Genomic DNA, 12,686 nt, shown 5'->3' on the forward strand with positions numbered 1-12,686 from the left:
CCTTTTAAGAATTTGCAGTAATTGGACACTGGCCTTACAGGTGATTAGCACCATTTTAATGTAAAACAATCACAATAAGGTACTTAAAGGAGAAGTTGACCTATAATCTAAAATTCTCTAGGTTATTCCATACATTGAAACTAGTTAGGTGGAGTTGGCCTTCTCCCTTTCTCTTTCCCTGCAGTCTAGAACTGGAAAGCTGCAAAAATGGGTCATGGATGTCTGTGCACCGCCAACTCTGCTCTGTTGACAACAACCTACAAACATGTCTGACGATGAAATATTCGCAAGTGATGAAGAGTACTACTGGAGGGCTGCTGATTTTGTTTATTATCTGAAATTAAAAAAATGACCATGGGACTAAAAGTAATATATTTTTAGGATACTCATGGCCACTATCGACAGGGGAAAGTGGGGGTTACGAATAGACAATAGACCAGAATACATGCAACCAAATAGGCATATCCCAGGTTGTTTCTGGGGCCATGTATGTCACGCAAGGCTATACAGTTGTTAAAAGCATGAAATGTTGTCATGCAAATGGCTTGCCAACACATCAGACATGGATGATTATGAAAAAAAGCGAGTAGACCCGATCCTAAGTAATTAAAATGCCCCTACATCTTTCATTTTTCTTCTGTCTATTCTACAATGTAAGGTGATAATTACTGTCCGTCTTCTCAACATATGCTAACTGGTAGAGCATCTAGGCTACAACACAATAAGATCAACTCGAACTGCAATGATTAGACTACTTACCTCCGCAAACTCGCTTTGCCCTTTCTCAAAAGCGCCTCTGTATTTTGGCACCTCACCAGATCCAGTCCATGGGAATATTTACATAAGGCCAAATCTACACGAGTTGCTTACTAAGAAGACAGTGAATGTTCCTGAGTGGCCAAGTTACAGTTTTGACTTAAATCTGCTTGAAAATCTATTGCAAGACCTGAAAATAGTCTAGCAATGATCAACAACCAATTTGACCAGGCTTGAAGAATTTTGAAAAGAATAATGGCAAATGTTGCACAATCCAGGTGTGGAAAGCTCTTAGACTCGCCCACAGCTGCCGAAGGTGCTTCCACAATGTATTGACTCGGGTGTGAATACTTATAGAAATTAGATTTCTGTATTTCATTTTTAATACATTTGCAAAAAATACATTTTCATTTTGTCATTATAGGGTATTGTGTGTTGATGGGTGAGGAAAAACAATCAAGTTTAATACATTTTTGAATTTAGGCTCTTTCATAGTCATCATCGATGAAGTGCTTACTACACACACATAGATTGGCAAGATTGTCTGTAGGAGTGTTTCATCATATTTCCTTCTGCATCTGTCTGTCTTTCAATTGAAAACAGTGACATTTTGTGCCTTCCCTAGATATCTTGTATAAAGTGCAGCCAGGTACCCCCTCCTATAAAACTCACATCTGTGACGTCAACTTCCAAGTAAGGCCATATACGTCAGAGTTGCCCCATGAGAGCACATATGCAGAGCTGTTACCCATCTCCACTGTTGCAGTCAGCCACATGAAATAATGATAGAAAATAATTGCAATCATTTTAGGTGGAAAAGTACACATTTTTTGGCTCAAAACCAATAGTACTTTTGATAAAATATCTAATTGAATTCATCCACAATTTGCAGATTTCTTAATCGTTCTTTGACTGACAATGGAGCAAAGCTACCAGTGCACAAAGAGTAACGTGACCCGTTTTTGTAGCTTTCCAGTTCTAGACTGCAGGGAGATAGAGGGGGTGAAGGCAAACACCTAATTATACTGAACACAAATATAAATGCAACAAATTCAAATTCAAAGAGTTACCCTTCATAGAAGGAAATCAGTCAATTGAAATAAATAAATTAGGATCTAATTTATGGATTTCACATGACTGGGCAGAGGCGCAGCCATGGGTGGGCCTTGGAGGGCATAGGCCCACCCCCTGGGGAGGCAGGCCCAGCCAATCAGAATGAGTTTTCCCCACAAATAGGCTTTACTACAGACATAAGTACTCTTCAGCACCCGGATGCCGGATGTGGAGGTCCTGGGCTGGCGTGTTTGTGAGGCCGGTTGGACATATTGCCAAATTCTTTAAAACAACGTGGAGGCGGTTTATAATATAGAAATTAACATTAAATTATCTGGCAATAGCTCTGTAGGATATTCCTGCAGTCAGCATGCCAATTGCACGCTCCGTCAAAATTTGAGACATCTGTGGCATTGTTGTGAAAAAACTGCACATTTTAGTGGCCTTTTTATTGTCCCCAGCACAAGGTGCACCTGTGGCAAAGGAGAAATGCTCACTAACAGGGATGTAAACAAATTTGCCCACAATTTGAGCTAAATATGCTTTTTATGTAAATGAAACATTTCTGGGTTGTTTTATTTCAGCTCATGAAACATGGGACCTTTGCATGTTAAGTTTTTATTTTTCTTCTGTACAGTTTCAAAACATGGAATCACTTGGGACATTTTGGTTTTTAGGTAAACTTCCGCTTTAATTGTTACCCAGAAATTATTTCAAAAATGGTTAATTGGACCTTTTAAATAAGATTGTTAGTTCTAAGAAGACAATCAGCAAATTAAAATTCAGCAGTTTTTTTGTCATGGCATGGGGCCCCCATTGATTTTGTTATAATGTTTGAGTCACTCAGATGGAACACGGCATAAACCATGGCAAAATGTGTAGAATAGCAGGAAATTGGCTTTAAAGGGGCAAAATTTGACTCTGTGGCCAAGAGGGCCTCTATTTTTCAGTTGGAAACTTTTTTTTTTTTACCAGAAAAAACCCAGAGTTAAAAAGTTGATTATCGTATCTCAGTCAGGGAGTTGCCCTAAAACCAACATGAATTATAAGTTGGCTCATCATTATTTATTATTATTAAATCTCATTCGTAAACCACTACTCTGTTCCTCACCCACCGATTCTGTATGTTACTGTCTCCTTTCAGGGACATCCTCCTATGGCTCCCAGGGCTATGGAGGAGAGGGGAAGCTCTACAGCCTGGAGTCCGGCCCCGAGAAGCCCCAGGACAAGAAGAAGAAGAGCTCAGGCCTAGCCACGCTCAGGAGGAGATTCATCAAGCGCCGCAAGTCCAGCCGCTCGGCCGACCACGTGCGACAGATGCGTGAGCTCCTCTCAGGTTGGGATGTGCGTGACGCAAACGCCCTGGTTGAGGAGTACGAGGGCACAGCGGCTCTCAAGGAGCTGAACCTGCAGGCGGGACTGGCGCGGGCTGAGGCCCGGAGCCTGCACCGCGACCTGGCCGCCCTCTACCAGCACAAGTACTGTACGGACGTGGACCTCATCTTCCAGGATGCCTGCTTCCCTGCGCACCGCGCTGTGCTGGCTGCCCGCTGCCCCTTCTTCAAGACACTGCTGTCGTCATCGCCAGGCTACGGTGCTGAGGTGCTCCTGGACGTGGGCACGGCGGGCATGGACGCAGCCATGTTCTCGGCACTGCTGCACTACCTGTACACGGGCGAGCTGGGCCCAGAAGTGGATGCGCGGCTGCGGAATATGGACGTGCTGGTGCGCCTGAGCGAAGAGTTTGGCACACCCAGCTCGCTGGAGGAGGACATGCATGGCCTTTGCGAGCACATGTGCTTCTACGACTCACTGCTCAGCTTCTCATCTGACTCGGAGCTGGTGGAGGTCTTCAGTGCCGGGCCAGCTGTTGGGGTAGCAGCTGGAGGAGGAGGGGGACCGGTCATCCAAGGACCTGCGGACGAAGAGCTGCGCGCCCACAAGGCGGTCCTCTCGGCCCGCTCTCCTTTCTTCCGGAACCTCCTGCAGCGGCGCATCCGCACCGGCGAGGAGATCACAGAGCGCGCTCTGCAGACGCCCACGCGCATCATCCTGGATGAGTCCATCATCCCCAAGAAATATGCCCGTGTCATCTTGCACTGCATGTACACAGACGCTGTGGAGCTAGCACTGGTGTTGAGGGGAAGCCCCTCGGCGGGGAGTCTGGGGGAGGTGCAGGCCCTGGTGGCCGGAGGCAGGGGAGTTGCCAGTCGTGCTGAGGAGGCAATGGAGCTCTACCACATTGCCCTCTTCTTGGAGTTCAGCATGCTGGCCCAAGGTGAGTCTCGGAGCCCTGATTTGCTCCCCTATGTTTCCTGTTCGCTCACCTCACCTTTTGTTTACCTCATGAATTCACAAGCTTTTTTTAGAGGGAGGATTGGGGGGCTGGGAACTGGGGAAGGAGCGGCTGTTGTAGCACTCCATGCAGTGATTAATGTAGTAAAGGAATTCCCTGTAGCTCTTAAGTCAGATGTTAGCACTTTCCTTCCATTGTGGCTCCTTTTGGAACCAGTTGAGATCCAACTCTTCTTTAGGGAGGAGGGAGTGCAGAGTTTCAACATGTCTCGACGTTGCAATCTCAGTGGACGTTGTTGTTGCCTATGTTTTTTTTGAATGGCCTCAATGGTCAGACAAATTGTACAGGCTTGATGGACATCTCCTTAAAGAGTTTGGGTTTCAATCAATCGTGATGTAGCTTTGTGTTTATGACCCACTTGGAAATAAATCTAGGTATAGACTGACACACACACACCTTTTTGGCATTGGAAGTAAACACTTAGGCTAAGCATTGTGATTTCTGAATAAGGCATATCTCCTCTTATTCAAAAAGCTGGTTGAGATTTGATATGAGAGATGTGCCTTACGAGAATTGATTAGTCAGGGAGGAGGATTTATAGTTATGTGAACCTCCTCCAGCGGCAGGGTAGCCTAGGGGTTAGAGCGTTGGACTAGTAACCGAAAGGTTGCAAGATCGAATCCCCAAGCTGACAAGGTAAAAATCTGTCGTTTTGCCCCTGAACAAGGCAGTTAACCCACTGTTCCGAGGCTGTCATTGAAAATAAGAATTTGTTCTTAACTGACTTGCCTAGTTCTAAATGAAGGTTAAAAAAAAACCTTGCCAACATGAATGATGCTTAATCCAGTGCAGGTTTGATTTAACTCATTTCACTTTATCCATGGATTTTATTTTTGTTGTTTATTTACGGAATCCACCAAGACCAGCACAGACATGCTGTCCCTGACATTTTGAGGTAGACAATGAAACGTTTCCCTAGAAAGCATAAAAAATAAGTGTTGCTTTCAGGTCACAGTACAATCACTGCCGATCTCCATGCAAGGATTCAGTTTGCCTGTGTCCGCCCACCTTTCAAGCCTCCCCGTCAGCATCGATAGGTAATGGATATCGATCGGATGGTGCCCTGTAAGCTTTTCTGATGTTTTCTCCTCTAGCTTTTGGTTTTCAATTCGAAACATCCCATTCTGCTAGTGACAGCAAGGCTAGGCAAAGCAATCATTTGTCATTACATGAATTTATGGATTACTTCAGTTTTTCACTTTCTCAATGGAACGTTTTAATGTGTCATAGTACACACAGTTGTGTTTAAGGAAGGTGGATGACAGGGCAGAGTTATGGGTGCAAAACAAGACGTCAAGAGGATTGTGGTATTTGTCCCTCCACAAAAGAGTTAATTATACATTTACATTTTAGTAATTTAGTAGATGCTATTGTCCAGAGCGACTTCGTTGGTGCATTCACCTTAAAGCTAGAATCCTTAGTTGCTACATCCATTTTTAGGACCTATAAATTAATGCTATATAGGCTACCCATTGATTATTGAAGACTATAATTTAAATGCCTCATGAGCTGTACCCAGTCACAACCCAAAATATGTTTGTTATACTCCAATGTTTGTAAACAAAGTAAATATAAACAAAAAGTGTAGCTATAGCCTCAAAACATGGTTAATACTATAATGTTGATATCATTGATGGTCAGTCCTTGCATAGCTCTCACTTTGAATTTGAGGGGTTACTTTTCTCCAGGCCCATCCTCAGCATTTTACCAAAACACAGGTGGGGTGACCGCTTTATTGTTAAATCAGGGATTCCAGCTTTAAGATTACGAGGTGAGACAATCCACAAAGTTGTAGTACATTTTCCTCAATAAAGAAGTTATCAGCAAAGTCTGCTAGTATAGAAAAAGACTTGCAGTTATTTTTTTTTGGGGGGGGGGGGGGGACTGAGATGTCTTATTTAAGATACTCTTTGAAGAGGTAGGGTTTCAAACGTTTTCAGGAATGTTAGGGATGTGACAAACTGACAATTTTCCAGCTGCATTGTGAATTCACAACGCTGCTGCCAGTAACGGTTTGTGTCTCAGTGCTTCCCTTTCAGATGGTTCAGCACTGTACCGGTTCTACCATTACTGTACCTCAATTCCACCTCCCAAAGTTAGCATTTCATTCTTAACTTAAAGCATTACCATACAGGACTTCGCTGGTGTCCTTGCCTTTCTCTGCCTTTTTTACAACTGTTGACGACAATGTCATAGTCGTAGAGAGTCGACTTCAAAATAATGAATTCCTTGCACGTCGTCTCCTATTTTCCCATTCAGTATTTTTGGAACAGAGGAGACTTAGTTGCCATACTTCCAAGAACACAAACACTTGCATCTAAGCTATCAAAGGACAGAGAGAGGCGAAAGGGGCACAGTATAGGCAGATCTACCACCAGGCACACAGTCAGAACTGTGCACTAGGCCTATCTAATGGCTTGCAGTGTCTCACAACTTCAGTAAAGCAGGGCCTATCATTTTTTAAATGTATTTAACCTTTATTTAACTAATCAAGTTAGTTAAGAACAAGTTGTTATTTACAATGACAGCCAATGACAGATGCAGTGCCTTAGACCGCTGCGCCACTCTGGAGCCCTTTTCAATGAATAGGCTAGGATATTCTACACGCAACAGACCGAAGACTGAGCCAGCATAAGAGGGAGCGGTGGGAGCAGGCAGAGTCGTGCGCCTATGTCTTGGTAATCTGTATCTCGCAATGTCTTGTCTTGCATGCCTCGCAGCTAGGGTGTTATCAAACAGGCCTTCTAGTTGAGTCTAGAAAAAAACGGTCGGATAGACTCACGCTATGATCAATTAAGGCTGGGTGGTACACCGTATTTTACGATATACCGGTATTAATGCACAGGCTGGTTTGGGTTTTTACTTAAGCAATAAGGCCCGAGGGGGTGTGGTATATGGCAAATATACCATGGCTAAGGGCTGTTCTTATTGCCGACGCAACGCGGAGTGCCTGGATACAGCCCTTAGCCGTGGTATATTGGTCATATACCACAAACCCCTGAGGTGCCTTATTGCTATTATAAACTGGCTACCAATGTTATTAGAGCAGTAAAAATAACTTTTGTCCTACCTGTGGTATACGGTTTGATATACCACGGCTGTCAGCTAATCAGCATTCAGGGCTCGAACCACCCAGTTTCTAATTTACCTTTTATAACGGTATTTGAATGTTTGTTTTGTTAAATGTCGTATGCTGTGTATAATGTCAATTTTTACAGTTTACTTTGCTATTAAGGTAATTTCTCTCCGCTCTCTCTCTCTATGCTGTGTTCCACACAGATCTAGCCCCGCCCCCTGTCACTCAAGGAGCGCATTTGTTGTTGCTTGACCACAAGACACTTGCGTTCAGTCTGCATGGCCAATGTAGCACAAGCGATTTGCTTCTATTAGTTTGTGTTTCTTACATCTGCAAACAGATAGTTTATCTTTACTTAGCAAGTTGGGCCTAAATTTTGTTAGCCACTAATCGCTAGTTAGCTGGCTAGGTAGCTAGCTAATAAATGTACTGAGTCAGAGCAAATGTAACTCGCTATACAGCCTGATAATACAAGTGATGGTGTAGACCTAAATCAGCATGTGTGTGCAACAGTGTCTTCTAAATCAAAGAGGAATACGCAAAGCATGAATATGTTAGCTACATGAAGTAGCTATGTGAGCATTCAATGTAGCCAAAGGTTGACGCTCCAGAGCGTCAGCTAAATTACTAAAATGTAAATGTGTAGGGTCCCCCCAGGAAACACTTATCAACACTTTGGTTCTTACCCTGCCACAATAACTCCTCCCTGTCATTTTCATTCATTGTCATTTCAAACCACACTATGCAAAGTGCTCGCTATTATATTCTAACTATAGAATTCATTATTTTTCAGTTCACCTAAGTGTTTTGCTCTAAATCGCAAGTCAAATTACAATTGCAACATTTGGTTAAAGATGAGGCCTAGAATGTTTGCCCATATCGTGCAGCCCTACGTGGCAGTGTGGAAATGATCTCAAGAGTCCAGGAAATGCAGAAATTGCTGATAATAGTTTTTGGTTGAATTGAACAGTATACAACAATCAGAATGTTTTGTGGACACCTCACATTATCTCATAATCATGGGCATTAATATGGAGGTGCCCCCCCCCCCCCCCCCCCCGCTGCTGCTCTGTGCAGGCCAGTCAAGTTCTTCCACACTGATCTCGACAAACCATTTCTGTATGGATCTCTCTTTGTGCACGGGGGCATTGTCATGTTGAAACAGGAAAGGGCCTTCCCCAACTGTTGCCATAAAGTTGGGAGCACAGAATCGTCTAGAATGTCATTGTATGGTGTAGCGTTAAGATTTCCCTTCACTGGAACTAAGGGGCCTAGGCAAAACCATGAAAAACAGCCCCAGGCCATTATTCCTCCTCCACCTAACTTTACAGTTGGCACTATGCATTGGGGCAGGTAGCGTTCTCCTGACATCCACCAAACCCAGATTTGTCTGTCGGACTGCCAGATGGAGAGGTGTGAGTCATCACTCCAGAGAACACGTTTCCACTGCTCCAGAGTCCAATAGCGACGAGCTTTACACCACTTCAGCTGACGCTTGGGAGTGCACATGGTAGTCTTAGGCTGCTCCGACATGGAAACCCATTTCATGATGCTCCCGACGAACAGTTCTTGTGCTGATTTTGCTTCCTGCAGTTTGGAACTCTGTAGTGAGTGTTGCAATCGAGGATAGACGATTTTTACGCGCTTCAGCACTCGCCGGTCCCGTTCTGTGAGCTTATGTGGCCTACCACTTTGCGGCTGAGCCGTTGTTGCTCCAAGATGTTTCCACTTCACAATAACAGCACTTACATTTGACCGGGGCAGCTGTAGGAGGGCCAAAATTTGGTGGCATCATGTGACTGTGCCACGTTAAAAGTCACTGAGTTCTTCAGTAAGGCCATTCTACTGCCAATGTTTGTCTGTGGAGATTTCATGGCTGTGTGCTCAATTTTATACACCTGTCAGAAACGGGTGTAGCTAAAATAGCCAAATCCACTCATTTGAAGGGGCGTCCATATACTTTTGTGTATATAGTGTATGTGTTGCTACCCTTGGGTCTCGCACTACCCATAAAGCAAATCTTTAACTTTTATTATTCAAAAACATAAAATACAGTCAAAAATGTAAATATTGTGATATGATATTTTGGCTACATCACCCAGCCCTATGATCAATTCTGTTCTGATTGGAACTTCTGTTTCAAGCTCTGTCTTTATACTTATCACCCTTGAAATCCCCCCATATTCACATCTCCATCACACAAATGAGTGTGTGTGATCTAGATGTGAATATTAAGACCTCTCTTAATCTTTGCTGTTGGATATGTCTCCTCAGGTAACAGGTTGTTAGGTTTTTGCTGGGACCAAAGCAGCCCACCCTCGGCTATAGATGAAGTGCTTTCAGCCCAGCCTGCTGCCACAGCCAGCTGCTTTGTCTCAGCCACTCACCCATCACACTGTCTCAATAGTGTGCTAATTCAGTGTCTTTCTATTCCAATTTTGTTTCTGACTCCAGGTGTCTCATTTTGTTGCGCCTTTCACTCATCGTCTCATTGGCATCTCACAGAGGTAGAATCTGGGCAATTAGACGCTGAGTGAGAAAGGGACTCAGACAGACATAACCCGCGGAGCCACAGTCTCACTCAGCCGCTGTCAAACTGGGTCTCATTGCTGCCTCATTGAGTACCTCACTGTCTGTCTCATTGTTTTGCGCTCTGCATGCTGTCGGCTACATCTCAATGCTGTTTTGCAGCATCTCATTCAGTTTCATCCTTTCACTAGAATCTGGAGTCTCTATAGAGAGATGTCTCACTGGACATTTCTCCCTGAACCAAAACCTCTATATACGGTTGTTTGTGACTGATGTACAAAGGAATAGTCGCCGTGAATGGCTTTTCTTTGATGTTAGTTTATAGTAGCTGACTGCACACTACCATTTCACTTCAAAACCGTTATCAAGCTCTTACAGTAACTTCAAATGACATTTAATCTCCCATTCAACGCAAGTGTTTGCTCTCCAGGGTCAGCCTTAGTTGTCATAAAGAGCTTTCGATTTAGTGGTGGCTCATTCAATTGACAAAGCAAAACCCTGGTGTAGCTTCATGAGGAACATTAGGCAGCTCCCAACTGCACTTTCATATCACCTGGGTAAATGTGCTGCACATGGTTACAAAGAAATGCACATAAACAAATTGCTCATGTCGTAGGCTAATCGTCATAGTCAAAGATGTAGGGTAAGCGAACCTACAGTATTAAGCCCTCCCCAAAAATCTGTGTGACATTTCAAATACAACTAATTCCATGACTTGTTACTAGCAGTTTGCATGTTAACCATGACTATCTGATTTCCAACATAACCAAATGTGTTACATGTGTTCATGACTACACCACCTGTGAGAATGCTATGAAAGGCAATAGGTACTAAGGTATGAATGAATTGATGCTTTGAGTATAACACAAATCATGTAAAACTAGTAGTTCACTGCTATATCTAAACTGCTCCATTGGTTTCCCAGCTGGCCTGGAAAGCACTGCGTGGAGGAGGTCTGGTCAGTCCACGATTTCTCAATGTTGACGCCGCTAGACTTGTAAAATGTTAATTGGGCACTGGCCATTGGAAGCCAGTAAAGTATGACAAAATCACCTAACGCAACATCAAAGTTATTTTTCATGGCTATCACCCAGAAAGCTGTCCATATGGATAAGATCGGATGGTGACACTACTGAAACTGTTGCTTCAAAAAATATATAATACAGTACCTATAATACAATACCGATGAAGCGAAATGAACAAAGCAACAAAGATGGGCTACAGTGGTGAACTATCTCCAAAAGACTGTTCGAGCAAAGGCCCAATCGTATCTGGGAACCACTTCACAGGTTCATCTCTAAAGGGAGCAGAACTTTTTTGAACGAAGCACACCAGTACGCCGACTCCTCTTAGCAGATGGATAATCACCCCCACCCCTGGCCATCCATGTTGGAATGAGTCATGGATCTAAATTGCCGAGTTCTCCCCCCGCACCCCTCAGCGTGTGAGATGAACTCACGCTCAGCAATCTGGTCAGTTTGGATAAGGCTCGATCGATGGCCCCCGCTCTGGCGGCAGCGCCAGTCTATCACTGAATTGCCCAGCGTTAAGCATTACGAGTCAGATTAACTGAGAGCGAGTCTCGGGAGACAGGTGGGATCTCACAGAAGCTAGGGAGGAAGTCAGTGAGAGCATGTACACTGAACGGTGAATGCTTGGTGCTTTACAGATTAGCTCAATTGGAGAATGTGCGTCGAGCCGAGGGAGAGCTCTGTATTTCTTTCAACAGGTACTCAGGAAGAGAAGAAGCCTTTCCTGAAGAATGATAGATGGCCCATGAAGACTTAATACTGTATGCTAAGTCTTAGGATTACTACTGTCATCTCTGTTAATTGCCCTTAATTAAGGTGGGGACATTTTAATTCCCAAGTTTGTTGTAGATTATTAGGAACACTGTCCATGCTGAAGCCAGAGCAGACTGTGACATGAAAGACAAAGTCACTCTTGAGGAAGTATCAGATAAAATAAAGGTATCCCACGTTTTTATTTTACTACTGGATGGACTTCTGTGTTCAATTATAATCGTCATTATGTAAGAACTTCCATCTCTGTCTCACTGCCTACACAATCCAGTTGTGGTTACACACATGCGCGCACACAAACCCATGCAAAAAAAAAATCATGCAAACACACTCACTAAGAAGAATGATTTAGCACCTGCATGCCGAAAGCCTCCCGGACAAAATGGAAGTTGTGACCTCTGACAAATGGAACCACTGCGTAACTTTAACACCGGTGTGGCGCCTTGCACGCAGTTAGATGGGCAGGGATAATTAATGTGTCTGCGGAGCCCAAGCCCAGTTTCTACAAACCGGGGGTAGTCGGCCTCCAATTCACTCAGCACAACGAGGGGGATCATTATTACACTTGTTCAATACACGACGGCGCCAATGTCAGCCTCCTCGCCAGAACCTGATGTTCTGGCAAGGAGATACCTTGTTGTAAAACGGGGGCAAGTCTGGCCCTGGAGGGAGGATTCTCTCATCCGTCTGTCACACAAACCACTCACCACCCATTTCGCACCAATCTTCTATTCCTTTATTGGAGAAAAGTGGGAGATTTGGGTTGCTTTAAACGTTGCCTCGTCTCTCATCTTAGTTGGAAAGCTCTGATTTTGTTATGACAATGCTAATCGATATCTTATAGTTGTGTAGGCACATCCATTATTTGACCATCAAACGTTCACTTGTTTTCACACATGCTCACTGTAAAGAAGGAGCAATGTAAAGAGACTAGAAGTTTGGTTTGTTTGGAGGACATTAGCAGTGCTGAAAATGGATATCCTATCTGCCTGTAATAAATATGCCATTGCATATTTTGCACACAGTTTAGTGGAAACCATTTTTAATAGATTCCCCCTTTCAGAAATCTGGGCCTCTGTCTGGATGTCGTCCTTCCTGTCTAATCAGGAGACTT

At 43.9% G+C, this 12,686-nt stretch overlaps 1 protein-coding gene across 1 annotated transcript in view; it reads left to right on the forward strand.

The window, feature by feature from the left end:
* Nucleotides 1–12,686, forward strand: part of btbd7 (BTB domain containing 7) — a 125,979-nt gene that overhangs the window by 73,683 nt on the left and 39,610 nt on the right. Inside the window, exon 3 of the mRNA XM_014145060.3 lies at nt 2,954–4,087. Coding sequence (XP_014000535.1) covers nt 2,954–4,087 — 1,134 coding nt within the window. The remainder of the gene's footprint in view (nt 1–2,953; nt 4,088–12,686) is intronic.

The sequence above is a fragment of the Salmo salar genome, chromosome 15, assembly GCF_965601325.2.
Source record: "Salmo salar chromosome 15, fSalSal1, whole genome shotgun sequence".
In the NCBI taxonomy this organism is placed as follows: domain Eukaryota; kingdom Metazoa; phylum Chordata; class Actinopteri; order Salmoniformes; family Salmonidae; genus Salmo; species Salmo salar.